Source organism: Macrobrachium rosenbergii, chromosome 51, assembly GCF_040412425.1.
Source record: "Macrobrachium rosenbergii isolate ZJJX-2024 chromosome 51, ASM4041242v1, whole genome shotgun sequence".
NCBI classification, from domain to species: domain Eukaryota; kingdom Metazoa; phylum Arthropoda; class Malacostraca; order Decapoda; family Palaemonidae; genus Macrobrachium; species Macrobrachium rosenbergii.
Window position 1 is genome coordinate 8,413,968 of NC_089791.1, and position 16,296 is coordinate 8,430,263.

Genomic DNA, 16,296 nt, shown 5'->3' on the forward strand with positions numbered 1-16,296 from the left:
GTCGCCTGCTAGTCTCAAATATATTACGTTCGCAACCGATCAATAAAAGTGTGATCGATACATTCTGCACTACACACCTGCCTCCCTACATAAATATCGCCATTACATCCAGCTGAGATTGCTGCCTTCCATCGTGTGATTTCATTATTCAGGCGAGGTCGCTCTCAGGTTGGAACCTAAATCAAAGGATATGGCTGCGTTTCACCTCACAGCGAAGTGATCTGAAACATGATGCATGGCTATGACATATTTCACGGACCAATGGAAAGGTTCCAAATGACTGACGTCAGACGACGGAGACACTTTTGATTGGCGAATGAAGGCAACCAAGTAACAGGAGGGTGACTAAATGGTTCGAATCCTCATGAGTCTGATCGGAAAAGATTTTGCTTGGTCATGCCTCTGAATCGTTAATGTTCACATCTGAACGGTTTTTTTTTTTTCTTTTTATATTGCCCCTTGTACCAGAAACTTTTCTTCTCTGATCTCTCTGATCTGCATTCCTTCCTGCGTCTTTTCATACTACCGTGTTCAGCAATACTCATAAATACACATGGCAACAAACATCTTGTGATGGGAACCTGTAAATGGAAACTTGTTTAAAAAGCGTTGACACTGCAGGTGCTGGTTCTTTCCCTCGTGTAATTTTACTGAAGAATCCGTTTTGCTGCAACAGTTACATATGTGGGGCAATATTGCACTCGCCTATGAACTTACCTAGCAGCATGCGTAGACTCTCAAAACCTGAATTACCATCAAATCATTTATTACAGTAATAACTACAGAAGCCCATTTTAAAGCTACGGAACCTTGGTCCATACACCACTCCCTAAGATCAATGGGATAGCTGAAAAATAACTTTCAGTCAGACTGTTGCCTACAATGATGTGGGTTATGGGTGTGATTATGAAGGGACTACACAGAGTACGAATATATTTCACAATTTTGAAAAATTGGAAAACAACGACAAAGAAAACTCTTAACAGACATAACTTTATACAAAGGGCCACAATATTTTCAAAAGTAGGAATTCACCCGGTCCTTTCGGAGAACTGCATGTTTGAAACTAATACATTAATTTATATGTACATAATAATCAGAAAATAAGACGACATTTAGGTATGTAATAACAACTCCATTCCACTTATTTCTTTTATTTTTTCATTTCCAACGATAAAGAAACGTCGGTTCATCCACTGTGTTGTATAACAAGACAAATATTGGTGCATTATGTACAAATGATATACAGAATTAGACAAATAAAAATAAAAGCCAAAAAAGATGAAAACGGACAGCAAAGAAGGATCAATCACCTGATCCGGTTTACTGGTCCGCTGCCGCCCACCCCGCCCGTGCCGCCCACAGTGCTACGCGTCTTTGTAAGACACCCACCGCGGTTTTTATGCAAGGAGGTGTTAAAGTGAGAGAGAGCGAGAGAGAGAGAGAGAGAGAGAGAGGAAACTTTCCTATAACTTCGTCGTAACTTCTGGGAAAAAACAAAGAGGCCTTTTATCATTCATCCATCCAACCAGGGCGGACGGACGCGAAGGCCATTATCATCATCATCATCATCAACTATCTTCCTCCTCTTAAAACGAATCAACACTTTGCTTCTTCAGCGATCACAGCTGCAGTATTAGCTGCGGGTGAATTTAGGCGGCACAGAGGGCAAAACAGGGTGACATCTGGGGACCACAACTGTCCCGCTAACGGGACAAATCTCCCCTTTGGGTTCTGTGCGTCTTGGACAACACCAGCTCTCATATGAGAACTTCTTGATGAATCTCCGTTTGATCTTTTCAGTACCACTGTCTCTGAATTTTCATGACCATCATCTAATCTATCATCGTCTTTTTTGCGGCGCCAATGGCCATAATTATTGTAACGCCAATTTACAGAATGAAATCAATCAATCGCGACTTTGCCGTCGACACTTCGGATTTTGGGCACAGTGGAGTTGATTCAAGCGGGGGCGGGCGGAGGCTGGGTGGGCAGCGAGGTGGGCGGCTACGGGGGAGGGGCGGGCAGCGTGGGGCCGGCGGGGCGGGAGCTGCCACCCACCCTTAACTACACTCACACTTGAGTCTTCCCGAGCGTGGGCGGAGTGAGGGTGATAGCCCCCGGAGCAGTGAGGGGAGGGGGTTTATGTACAGGGCGCAAACTTTATGTACAAGGTTGGCCGGCCCCGCCGTGCACACTGACACACACACACGTGTACACATGACCAGCGCTAACTAACACGTTACCTGAAGGCCTCAGGTATCATAACACACAAACCTCCGTATAAATTATGGCAATAAGAACGTAGTATTACATACACACCATTTTTTATTTATTCTCGCCATTAATAGTATTAATATTTAGTCATAACATTACATTTATGCGATTATCACATTTGATCAGAGAGTTCCAGCCACCTAGAGTCGGAGCCGGGAATTCACTGGATGAGACACCTCCACCATCACAAACACACGCACACGCATGCACGCACGCACACACACACTCACCAACAGCACAATCGCGTCACCCCACCACCCACAACCGAGTCTTCTTTCGTTCGCTTCACTTCCTTCTTCCTCTTCTTTTTACGTCTCAGAAGACGTCGTCGTCTCACAGCATCGGCGCCATTATCATCTGGAGCATTCCGTCCACGTCTCTTTCCTTTCTGCTGCCGCTCTCATTATCGGGACGTTTGGATCATAGGCACCAACCAAAGGGGCAACGGTCTTGACGATGAAAACCCTTAGGGATTCCACGTAAGAACGATTCTCTCTCGTAGTAACGGTAACGGCAGAAAATTGGACGCTGGACCACAGCAACTTAAGACTTGGTTTGACCAAGAAGTCACTGACTTCCAGATCCAGCACACCCATTCAAAACTTGTACTCAGTGCAAGAGGATATGGAGTTACCGTACTAACAGCGATACACAAGAAGGTTTGCAGCCCTTTGATCATAAGTCCTTCATCCTTTCGACCAGGCAGCAGGCGCGAGAAGTAGCGGTAGCAGCAGCAGCAGCAACAGCGACAACAAACCCAGCAAGCAAAAGACTTTTTTTAGCATTCCAGAACAAGTGTGAGTGGCCGTGGGTAGGTGAGGGAAAGGATGGGGGATGGAGGGGGGAGGGAGAAGGGGAGGTTGCTGGCACCAGGTGTGCCTGTCTACCTACAGACACCTGTGTCTCTTAAGCCTCATTTCCATGTTGTGTGAGGGAGTCGCAAGGTGGCACTGTAATGATCATAATAATTCTTTCAGGTGTTGGTGCCCTGAGCGTTGCTTCCTGAGGCCTCATGAGGTGGGCGGTGTGTTTTAGTCCCGGCTCGATTTTTAGGGGGAAAGATGATGTGGCTCACAGGCGCTTCATTCAACCCCTTGTTACATATGGGCGAGTGGCATTGGCGCGGGCGGCATCTGCTCAGGTGAGGCGGCGGCGTGGGCGTGATAATGGGCGTGGGACATATATGCGGCGGCAGCTGCTGCCTTCTGCTGTTCGTGGCGTTCCTGGGAGCCCGGCAGGTACATGGAGATCATCTGGGAGAGGTCCTGCTGTCCAGGCTGACCCGAACCATACTCGCGTTTCATCACGGCACCTGCACAAGGCGGAAGCAAAACAATGCATTACATCCATGAAGCAACATTAAAGGGAAGCCAACAACGAACAATATTATACGACTGAGAGGAACAAAGACAAAAGATGGAAGCAAGAAGTCTTATGTTCTGCAAATTTAAATGTTTAAACTGTTGGCAATCGAAAATACTTAAAAAAGGCTTATAAGGAATAATGTATTCCATTTCATTTAATTTCACTTATGCAATGATCATTAGGTAATTAAAACAGTGAAATACTTCTATTATATACCTTCTAATTCAGATACTGATTTACAAATGCTTGTAAATTTTTTTCTTGAACGCAATTGTATATGACTTGAGAAAGACAAACACGAAATTCCTATCGATGCGATCTGCATTGTCGTGTATGACAGTGACTTTCATAGCAGTAACCAATTGTATTTTTTACATGTACTTTCACTTCCAGGATATTCCGCTCACTTCTATACACAAATCATGCAAATCTAATGATAAGTATTCTTTCTAAAACTTACGCCAACCCGATAATCATAAATCTCTCTAAAGGCAAGCAATATTCTTTTTAAGTTTCCTGCTCTCTAGACATCACGGGACATCCTTCCTAAATCTTATCCTACAACAGTCATTAGCCGTTGACTCACCCTTTCTTTACGCATATTTTCCCAGATTTTCCTCTAACCTAAACTTAACTTAACCTCTAAATAGTTGCGTTATTTCTTTCGCTACTGCAACATTATCGTCACATTCTCGTATTTTTACAATTCTTTTACTTTTAATCATTCTTTCCAAACACGCCTGCAAACTCTTGTTACTGCAGTTTCACTGGCTTTCTTTATTTCCCTATCATTCGACAGATATACGGTTTTGCACAATACTTTGATCAACGATTTTATAACACTTGACTAATCAACGTTTCACGTGAATGACACACTGCCTTTCTCATCTTGTCTACTTTATAAGTCCTCTCATCCTAATACAGGTACAGCATAAAACCTTCTGTTGTCACAAAAATACGATCTGAAACTTCTTTATTTTCTTTCCCGTACTTTTGAATTAATGTCAACCCTCTTCACCCTTCAGACAACTGGTTCTAATCTATCTAACAAAGATGAACCTCATTTTACTTCTGTGTGTCAAAGAGAACACAAACACTTAAATAAAATGGAGATTATTGATGATAAATGACTGTCTTCAATCCATTTATTATTACGATCTTGTTCTAGCTAGCATGACCGGTCTTCAATTTTCCAACCACTTTCAAATTCCTTCACCAGTCTCCGTAGCTTCTATGAGTTTCCTAATCACAAAAAAATAATGTATGAAAATTCACAGCTCAGACTTGCATTCAAAGTTCTCCCGTCCTAAAAAATCATACTGGCCTATCCTGGTTTCTTACTCACACAGGGAAGTATAAACCAGAGTGACTTACTTTGATAGTCGCTTGCCGTGGTATGGCTTGCAGAAGGAGGCATAGTGGCCCCAGGGGATGACACTGGGAGAGTGGGCGTCTCAGACTTGATGGGCGTCGGTGAATGAGACGCAGAAGATCCGACGGAGCCCACAGAACCAACTCCTGACGCCATGGACGCCATCTGCAAGGGAGGAGGGGTAGCACTCTTGAGTCGAAGAATCTTCCGAAGGAAATTAGGTCTCGTTAGGGACAATGACTAGCAAACACAATTTCAATACAGAAAGAACTCTTTGGAAAGAGACATGGCAATTAACCTTCTGCTTCTAATCAAATAAAAACGTATTCGTCTCATGAGAATAACATTTCAATCACCAAAATACAATTCTGTCTTTACAAAATCATTATGTAGAATCCTAATATGAAATAGTCAAAAAATCTTATATCATTACAAGGATACTGAAACTCATAAAATAAAACTGTTGAAGGATTACTAATAAGTACAGACAAATACAGGAATAAGCCATTAACACAATAATGAATAAGAAAAAAATAAATCAACAATGAGGTCCCAATAGGGAAAATACAAATCAATTCAAGGACAACGATCCAATGAAAATGATCAGAGCTCAGACAATCATGAGGAACGTAAAACATGTTCAATATAATAACAGTCCCCAAAAATAAATTTTACTGAGATAACTATGGAAGATAGTTAAAACAAAAAGTAATAATAATTTCAATGGAAAACAACACTAAGAACTAACGACAGAAAATAAATAGGATGGTGAAAACGAAGGAATAAAAAAATCAGATAGCGATGTGGAAAGCCGAATCAGTAGAGAAATAACCACGACTGGAAAGGGAAGAGAAAAGACCCATCCTCAATACTCACTTGGCTCATGGAATAAGGAGATGGAGCCGATGCATACATGGCCGCAGAACTGTACGATCCATTCATGTAGGAAGGCGTGCTGGAGGAGGTCGGAGAGTAGCCCCTGGTCATGTCGTAACCGCTGTAGACTTGGCTTGTCATGTATGGATAGCCTTGGCTTGCACCGTAGCCATCATACCCGTATCCTGTGAAGGAGAAGAGCAACACGATTTTGTATACAATGCAGGTCAGGTTGTTTGCATTCAACAAACTTTAGTAAATATTAGGGAATAATAGTACAAAAAAAAAACATCGAAACTGGAGTACATGGGAAATAAGAAGTACAGATTTGAATGTTAAAACTGCAACCCCCTATTTTTTTTTTTTCGGAACGATCTTCAGTGAAAAGTCATCAGTCGTAATTACCGATGTCTCATACATTTGCATTATTATAATTTCTCAGCCAAATTATCACATCTTAATTTAATACAACCAGCATAAGCAAAGCTTTGCTATAGGGCGAATCACTTCCTGCCAAGTACTTTCTGAGATTATAATCTGCAGAGAGGTAGTTGGGGTGGGAGAACCTTTGAGGAGGTATAATAAATAATAATCCACAACCAAAACACGAATTCCCAATTACTTGATTTACCTTCGGAATAAAAACTAGGAAACATATATCTTGCAGGATATTTTGGCAAGATATTCATTTCGCTTGAGTGTTTATATCTCGTTACTTGTGGCACATGGAAATGCATTCTGTCATCTGCCTTCAAACTTGAGCCTGGGAGAAAAGCAGTTCATAATTAATTAAAGGTTTCCCACAACTGTGAAAGGCGATTGCTAACAAACTGCAGTAAATCCCGAATAAAAGTCTGTTTGAGAGGTTATTTTTACCTTCTAATTTTACTCTGTGCTTAGGAATGGTTATAGAGTTACACAAGTATTGACGCAATATGATTATATTTTTTAAACTAACTGAAATTTCAATATACTGAGTGATTTAATTCCTCCCGCATACAGAATTCGGGTTAGGCAGTCCAACAATAATAACCAGAAGCGCATGGCTTAGTTTAAAGAACAGGATGAAGTACTTGAATTCCTTTTTTCGTGCTCCTCCTTAACCGCACAAAGCTACGAAGGCAAAGCGCAATGAAGAAGAGAAACAAAAAAACATGAGACATAATAACAGAGGAAGTGAAACCAAACCAAACAGTCTACATAACCGCGTTTTACTGGGAACAATTGATGCTAAAAATGACTTGCAATCAGTACCGCCATAACTGCGAAAAAATAATCACAAAAATATTCTTGTAGAGAAACAAACTTCCAATCGTCATGTGTTGACTGAGGTTGGGTGATGGATGACGCAGAGACGGGCATTTCAGCAGTGATGCAAAAAGAAGTATCTGATGAATGGTCGGGGAGAAATGATCTCGTCGCAGCATCCCGCCTGTGATTATATGATGGGATACCTTTTGAAAGAGTATTAATCACTCATCTCTCTCTCTCTCTCTCTCTCTATCTCTCTCTCTCTCTCTCTCTCTCTCTCTCCCCCTATAGCTACGACTCACAGCAGTCGAATAGCAACTAGAAGCAATTTACCTCCTAGGTCAAAAAATCTTAACTGTTATCATATGAAATGCCCCTTCGTCCCAGGGAGAAGACAGGGGAATTCTCGGTTGTGAGTAGTAAGAGGGAGAGAAAGAACATTGTCAGCATGGTCAATGAAGCCTCTCTCTCTCTCTCTCTCTCTCTCTCATAAGAACCTCGTGGAAGTAAGTTATAAATATACGCATTTGTAAAGGCACACGTGCATACGAGAACGCCGGGGTATGTCCCTCACCCACTCATCCATTAACTGGAACGCTTCAGTGCCTCATACAATGACAGCCTCGAATATTCACAGCGCTGATATTATCACTCTATGGATTGCACCTTTGGTGGTTATTATGACCCGCCACCTTTTGCTTTGTTTATTTTAATGATACGTCGGTAAAATTTATACAGAAATCCTTCTAACACTTAATAAATATACCTAGAACCAAATTCCTATTAAACTGTGATAGTAAACCAATACCGCCGTTCTAGACAATAATAATAATAATAATAATAATAATAATAATAATAATAATAATAATAATAATAATAATAATAGGTCTACCGCTTTTCAATAAAAAGTCCAGATTTCGTGATTAAGAAGCGTGTTGCACACAGGATTTCAGTCGTGTAATTTCCATATCGCTGTGATTTCACCGGAGTTCATTGAATTTTCAAATATTTTTTACAATGCTGGCAAATATAAAGATAAACTAGAACCTCAGGTGTGATTCGTGATTGATATCTGAGACTTTACGATAGGATAAAGGTGTCTCAGGAATTTTATTAGATCCGTCTTAAAAACCACGATAAAGAAAAATAACTGGGAATTTAAAGTCATTTTCTAACCTTAAGCCTAACAGAAAAAGAAGTTAGGATAACAGGACACTGATTACACTTAATATTTTAGTATACCTTCCAATATCTGCAGCGGGGTCAGGCACCAGCCGCTTCATGAGTTTTTTTTTTTTTTATCTCGCCGATTAGCAATTATGCGTGTAACAATCTGTCTTGTTAATCGACGGTTTTCCAAATTCGTGCCTTGTCCCCTCAATTAACGTCCTTTTGCACGCTCGGAATGAAATCATTCGCTGGGCAAACGGCGTTTATCAGTCGCGGGAAATCGCTCCTCTTCTTGATTAGTCTCCCATCCTGCCACTCCCCTTTCAATCCAATCAACTTTAGGAAGCAATGGATTTTTCATGCCAAAAAAGAAGTGGAAAAATTACTGCTAGCAAAGAGGGTTGAGTAAAAATGACAAAAGAGAAACTCTTCTTAGGTGGAGATAACTGTCAAAGTATGAGAAAAGGCACACAATCTGATCCATGCAAAAAAGCTGCTCCTACAAGTTAAGTATGCCTTAGTTTAACCAGACCACTGAGCTGATTAACAGCGCTCTCCTAGGGCTGGCCGAAGGATTAGATTTATTTTACGTGGCTGAGGATCAATTGGTTACCTAACAGCAGGAACTACACAACACTGTGGAATCCGAACCACATTATAGCGAGAAATGAATTTCTATCACCAGAAATAAATTCCTCTAATTCTTCATTGGCCGGTCGGGGACTCGAATGCAGGCCCAGCAAAGTGCTAGCCGAGGAACTTAGCCTCCCTACAGCAGATCAAAAGTAAGCTATACATAGCAGAACGTAGAAAGCTAAATAAATAAAGAAATCAAATTTAACAACAAAAAAATCAGACATCAAACGAGAAATAGGGCTGAATATACAGTATAATAACGAGAACAAGAACGAGAAAAAACAGTAACAAGACACCTTCCAGCCCCACCCCAGCTCCCAATCCCCCCAGGGACCCGCACTTGCAACCCTTGTTCTCCCCTAAGACCTTCGTCTCCCCTCGTCTCTGTTGGTCACCAAGCGTTTAATTTGCATAATCAGTGTTTTATTCCCTTTTCTTCATTCCAAACACCCGGCTGATCGGAGGTATCACGCGGCAGTACATAACGCGATCCTCCCCATACCTTAACTAGGTAAGCAGGGCCAACACAGAAGTGATACAAAGGTGTGAAAAAACCTAGGTTTTTCGCTCTGGTCTATCGCAAATTTGTTTTTGTCTTTTCATTGGTTACGCCGAAAAAAATATACTAGCTTTCTTTCAAAAGTCTATTATACAATAAACAGTGTCTGTAAAACAACCAGGCGCACTCTAGACAAAACATTTATGATTATTTTTATCACATGTTCACCCGCCGTTCACTCTCTCTCTCTCTCTCTCTCTCTCTCTCTCTCTCTCTCTCTCTCTCTCTCTCTTCTCACCACCATCTCCCCTTCCCTAAACCAACCCCACCTTTGGTATCAAGTGTCATGAGCTGTACCTGGCGTGAGTATGGCTGCCTGATTTGTTAGTTGCTATAATTTGATATCAACCGCAGGCAGGACCAGCACCACCTGCACAGTGTTGGTATAAATTTTCAAATTATATATATATATATATATATATATATATATATATATATATATATATATATATATATATATATATGTGTGTGTGTGTGTGTGTGTGTGTGTGTATGTATGTATATATAATATTTTCATGACAGTTATGAGTTTAAGATCGAAAGGGTTTGAAGAAGGTGCCGTGATCGAATGGTCAAATGCTGTTGGCGATGTTGAGATTACGGTAAAGAAAAGCCCCGACTAATGTATCCACAGAACTGTCTACAATGGAAGTTAATGAGGGAATGACGGACACTGGAAAATAACTGCCTGACTGGATCCCTTCGGGCCTCGGGGCGACAAAGGGCCCGTTCCGTTTAACGTATAAAATCAATTCTGGAACCTCAAGCTTCCGCTGGAAAATGATAATTAACAACTATGCCAAAGTAAAATCTGCAACAATGAATATTTCCATTTTAGCAATTAAGAAAGCTTAGCTGATTATTTTCAGATGTTTGATTGTTCTAAAGTTAACAATATCACAATCGCTTTTAAACGAGGCATTTGAGGAAGTTTAAATATGATGATTAAAAACTGACGAAGCCTGTCAGGGACGCCACATAAGATAAAATAATGGAACAGCAAATTGGAAAATGCACAGAGAATGGGTGTTGGACAGTTTCCCGGGAGGACCATAATGTCTAGATTTAGGTTAAAGATCTCTCCTGCTACGGCAAGTGATGATCAGCTCGAAGTCATTAACAATTACAGCAAATGGAAAAATTAAGCTTATGGGAATTCATGCGATACTTTGAGTGACAGTACGCAAACAAGAAAAAAATCTCGCCGTTATAATCAGAATAAAATAGGTTCCAAAAATTTTCCAAAAATTGTAGCGAAAAAATATTTTTGTGGACTATGAGCCATTTTTTCTAAATGCAAAGTAGAAAAAGTTTCCATTACAGTTTATTTCTTATTCTAACTTTATATTAAAATCAATAAAATACCAAGATAACTTCTAAATTTATACAGTTCATTTAGAATTCCACACACACACACTTATACATATGTGCGCCCAATTAAGAACACTTTCGTATGACGTAATTTTTATCAAAACTTTAAAATGCCACTAATTTCTCATTACATTTATCATTACAAACACACACACAATTATATATATACAGTATATATATATATATATATATATATATATATATATATATATATATATATATATATATATATATATATATATACATAATATTGCTCTCAAGCCGCATAAATAGGGAAGGTTGGAGTCAGGAAGAGAATCTGCCAAAACAATTATGAAATGAGTCGTTGAAGATACAAACAAGTGGAGGAAGCTCATTAAAAACAGCGATCCCGACCAGGGATTAAGCTTAAGAGGAGCTGAATATAAATTTCACTACCAGACAATTACCCACAAGTCTACCAAGCTTTAAAAGAGTACCATCAATCAGTGTGGCCAAGAATAGGAGCGCAACCTAGCAACCTTTACTCCTGAAGAATTTCTGTAAAATCAGAAGATTGTATCCTTCTTTAACCTTGAAAATCCATATATACCTATGGAAAATCAGAAAAAAGACATATATATACTATATATATATATATGTATATATATATATATATATATATATATATATATATATATATATATATATATATATATATATATATATATATATATATATAGTTCCATATGTATTCTGTAGCTCATGTTCTGTAGCTCAGTGAAACCTTTGAGAAAACGTCGACCGTACCAGTATTTGTATGCGATAACACTTGAAGATATGTAGCAGATCAGACGCAGCATATGAATGACAAATGGGGGAGGGGAGAAGCTCATGTCACCAGTCGTAATCGGCTTAAAATTCCTCATGGAACGAAGGCCCCTTGCCGGTGGTTCCTAAAATATTCCAAAGTTCGACCGAATGAGCTCCCGTGCGAAGGTCACCAGGAAACAGGTAAAGAAAAGGCGAGAAAAACAAGGTAGGCGGGGTACTTTGTTCTGATGTTACAAGGAGATACCAATAACGGCAGATGGGAGAGTAGATACTTTTGGGGTAGGACAGAGAAGAAGAACGAGAACCGGCCACTTACGCCGAATGCTCTCAAACGTATGAATTCATAACGATTGTAAATGTTACATTGGTTTGTCTAATGTATGGTGCAAATCGTATTCATGTAGGTTAGGAACATATGACTAGAATTTTTATTATATTGTTTACAGTACGCCAGAAAATTTAAACAAAGTTAGCCATAATATTAAAAATAAACATTCTCTCTCTCTCTCTCTCTATAATATATATATATATATATATATATATATATATATATATATATATATATATATATATATATATATATATATATATATATATATATATATATATATATATATTCATATACTGTAAATATATGTGTATACATACTTTATGAATATATGTACATATATAACTAGTTGCCTAATTTTCTTACAACCCAGCAACAGTGAACCGAACCTTTGATGATCAATTTTCCCCGTGGGCCTCTTAGGACCTGATAATTGGACGAGGCGATTAGTAAATCTGTAAGCTGCGATGGGACGTCGATAAGGAAATGGATGAGGAGGGCATCTATGATATGAGATCAAATTCACTTAAGGAAACACCAATAACCGAGTGATAGTTGAGATAAGAGAAGGCGTGCCTGTGCTGAAAGACGTATCCATACCGTACAATGTGATCATGACTCCCATAGGATTTCACAATTTCATAATGATACAGGACCTGAAAAATGTGGGAGACGGGAGACAGGTAGGCCTCGGGTGTCGTTACGACACCCTCGGTAAATGTACGGAAGTATAATAGGTACAAAGGAGAGGCAGGTAGGTAGCTGAGAAGGGTATCTACAGGTAAACCAGTGTAACCCATCTGAGCCATGCAGTGTTACCAGAGCCAGGTAACAGCCTTCCCAGAAACCTCCTGGTCTTGGCAGCACTGATGTTCAGCGTTCTTCCGCCCCCTCTCCCCTGTATCTGCATTCCATCTTTGGTGTTTAGTATCTGTTGAAGTTAACCTCCTATCATGCATTATACATTGTACTCGGTAGGGGCCGAATGAGATGGACGTATGGGCCACAGGCATGTCATGGAATGATGAGAGGAAGCGGCAAATCTGAGCAAAATCTGCTACACGAAACGAAAGGTGAGTTGAGAAATCTGATCCACAGGATGTAACAGATTAGTGACGTGGTAGAGGGAGTAAGGGGGAGGGGGATCCCTCCTAGTTTCCTCTCTACGATATGAAATTCCTTGAGCAACGCTCTTTCTCTCCCAGTCTCTTGCATAAGCAAGTACATTAATTAATATGAACGTTAAGATGCAAAGAAATCTTTCGCAATAATGCCTATACTGATTGGTATTTAATTGTTGTGCGCACGCATGTATACATAAATGCATACATACATACATACATACACACATACATATGTATATATATACATATAGAAAATCATAAACACACAATCACGTGTGGAACGAAACATTTCTGACTCACGTCAGGATCACAGTCTCAGGTGGAAACAGGAGAGAAGACTTGTATGGTATACGCCCTTGCTTTCCATATACGATATATATATTCTTACCAACATTACCTTTCACTCAACGTTTTACATAATCTAATGCATAAACTGAAAATGTAATATCTCGAACCAAACAACTTCACATTTCCCGAACTACGCAAAATTCAATTGCGAAACGAGAGGTAAGTAACCAAACTAACTGTCTCCGGCGTCTATTTTGTTAATTCTTAAATAGCCTGATTAATTCCAGAGCACACTCGACTGTATACAAATCTCAATGTACTGTTTCTCTTACCCGCGGCGCCTCTCTCTCTCTCTCTCTTTCTCTCTCTCCAGGAACACGGAATAGCCTCTGTATAATTTGTGGCTCGGCTTCAGCATACAAGTGTGGGATTAAAAGCAATATCGTCTGATGACTTTCTGTTTTTTATCTAAATTTGTTTCTCCCCCCTTTCTCCATCTTAACTTTCTAAAACATCTATTCAGGTGGAACGGAGTCGTTAGCAATAGATAAAAATAACTTTATCTTTATTTTTGGTCGGTTTAGTCTATATTTTCGCTCAAGACAAGGAATGCAGAGAGCCGACAGCTAATGTTTATAAAGTGTGTATAACTTTCTGCCTAAATGCCACTACAAATAACTGACACTTGAAATAATTTTGTGACTTAAAAGCAGCAAGCTTAAACCGTTACCTGAGAAAACATCTAAACACAAACACAACTGGCACGGGCATAAACACAGACTATAATATATTTACACACACACACACATATATATATATATATATATATATATGTATGTATGTATATACATGCTAAATTCTTTGTTCTCAATGTAGGTTTTACATGGTTTCGAATGGTATTAGAGTGCTCTGGGTTCGAGATTGTAGTCTCTGTACGGAAACTGACTCCCCGATGTGAATCAATGCGCATCTTAAGAAGCCTACTGGTGGATCCCACGTAAATCCCACGTAAATCCCTGAAAACATTTAGGACAAGTATGTTTATAGACAACACCAGAGGGCCTTCAGCTGTGTCCTTATATGTCCTCTGGTATTGTCTAAAAGCATACCTGTCCTAAATGTATTTCAGGGATTTACGTGGGATCCATATAGGCTTCTTGAGGTGCGCATTAATTCACATCAGAGTCAGTTTTCCGTACAGGGCAGAATCCCGAACCCCAGAGCACTCCAATATCAGGAACCATTCAAGAAACAAAAATATATACATATACATACATGCATATATATACTGTGTATATATATATATATATATATATATATATATATATATATATATATATATATATATATATATATATATATATATATATACACACACACACACTATTTATATATATATATATATATATATATATATATATACATATATATATATATATATATATATATATATATATGTATATATATATATATATATATATAACTTCTACAAACATACGTTTAGCACGCAGTTCACTATTCATCAGGAATATCACCGAAGGAATTATAACTGACAAAACAATTCGGTGCCTGGGAGATTCGAACACCCAAGAGTACTGATCGACAACAGTCGGGCATTCGAATATCCCAGGTATAAAATCGTTTATCATTACAAATCCCCATTCGGTGATATTCTAGAAGTAAACAATTGGATATTACACGACATTTATAACCTAATGTTTGTGAATATAAAAAAGTCAAAGGTGTATGTGATAAAAATTTATATATATATATATATATATATATATATATATATATATATATATATATATATATATATATATATATATATATATATACATGTATATGTGTGCGTGTGTGTGCGTGCGCGTGAGTACATGTGCACGAGCAAACAAAATCAAAATAACAGCAAGCACACGGTCACATCACACAAAGCCACCACCACCATAAACGAAAACCTGGGGGATCAACTTACGCCACTCACCGTAATCGCCGTAGTCGCCATTGGGCATGTAACCATTGGTCATATTGTACATATCTCGGGTCACTTGCTGTACGGGAGGTCGCGTGGGGTCGGATGGGAGGAGACCGGATGCCAAGGGGTACTTGTCCTTCTTCATGAGTGTCTTGGTCTTCCGCCGTGGTCTGCGCAGAGGAAGAGAAGAGAGCAAAAAGAAGGTTAGACTGACTGTTTTCCAGACCACGAAAACTGTTCAAGGTACCTAGTATAGGTTCTGGAGAATGACCTCCAGGCCTATTTGCTAGATACCCTCAAGGTTATAACCTTACACTTCAAGTATCTAAGATTAACAAGTTATTAATTTTCAATGGCTTATTTATTATAATCAATGGTGACGGGATGATACAAGATGACGGCAATGATGATGATAGTTATCCTAATGTTTAAGTGCATTCAAAATAATAAATATTCAATGTATATTATATGCACTTTCTAAAATAAAAAAAAGTTCCTAAGGAATATAACAAGAAATCATTTTGGTAAAGTTAGATCCATATTCATATATCAAGATGTCTGAATGACAAGTCGCTGCTAATGTGTGTGTGTGTGTGTGTGTGTATGTGTGTGTGTGTGAGGAGAGAGAGAGAGAGAGAGAGAGAGAGAGAGAGAGAGAGAGAGAGAGAGACCTTGTCGTATCAAAGCAGAAATATTAAAAAGTAAGTAGAATAAATCTCCAGACGCAAATTTTCAGGCTCATCAAGATATAACAGTCTGAAAGAGAGAGAGAGAGAGAGAGAGAGAGAGAGAGAGAGAGAGAGAGAGTCTACCAATACAAGTTGATGTGTGTTTACAGTGGCGTTTCAACGGGTGGTTTTTATTTGCACATTCTTTCTCCAGCAGCCGCCGTCTATTCTGTGCTATCTATAG

General features: G+C 39.1%; 1 protein-coding gene across 7 annotated transcripts in view; it reads right to left on the minus strand.

Moving 5' to 3' along the window:
• Positions 1 to 1,138: 1,138 nt before the first annotated feature.
• LOC136833129 (transcription factor Sox-2-like) overlaps positions 1,139 to 16,296 on the minus strand; it is a 47,038-nt gene continuing 31,880 nt past the window's right edge. For 2 of the 7 annotated variants that reach the window (XM_067094792.1, XM_067094796.1), the window contains exons 2-5: positions 15,394 to 15,554; positions 5,891 to 6,075; positions 5,017 to 5,179; positions 1,139 to 3,589 (exon numbers count right to left, since the gene is read on the minus strand). In XM_067094792.1, the coding sequence (XP_066950893.1) occupies positions 3,375 to 3,589; positions 5,017 to 5,179; positions 5,891 to 6,075; positions 15,394 to 15,554 (724 nt within the window). In that variant the 3' untranslated portion in view covers positions 1,139 to 3,374. Of the gene's footprint in view, positions 3,590 to 5,016; positions 5,219 to 5,890; positions 6,076 to 15,384; positions 15,555 to 16,296 lie in introns of all 7 variants that reach the window. The other 5 variants (XM_067094791.1, XM_067094790.1, XM_067094788.1 and 2 more) reach the window with 3 other exon arrangements.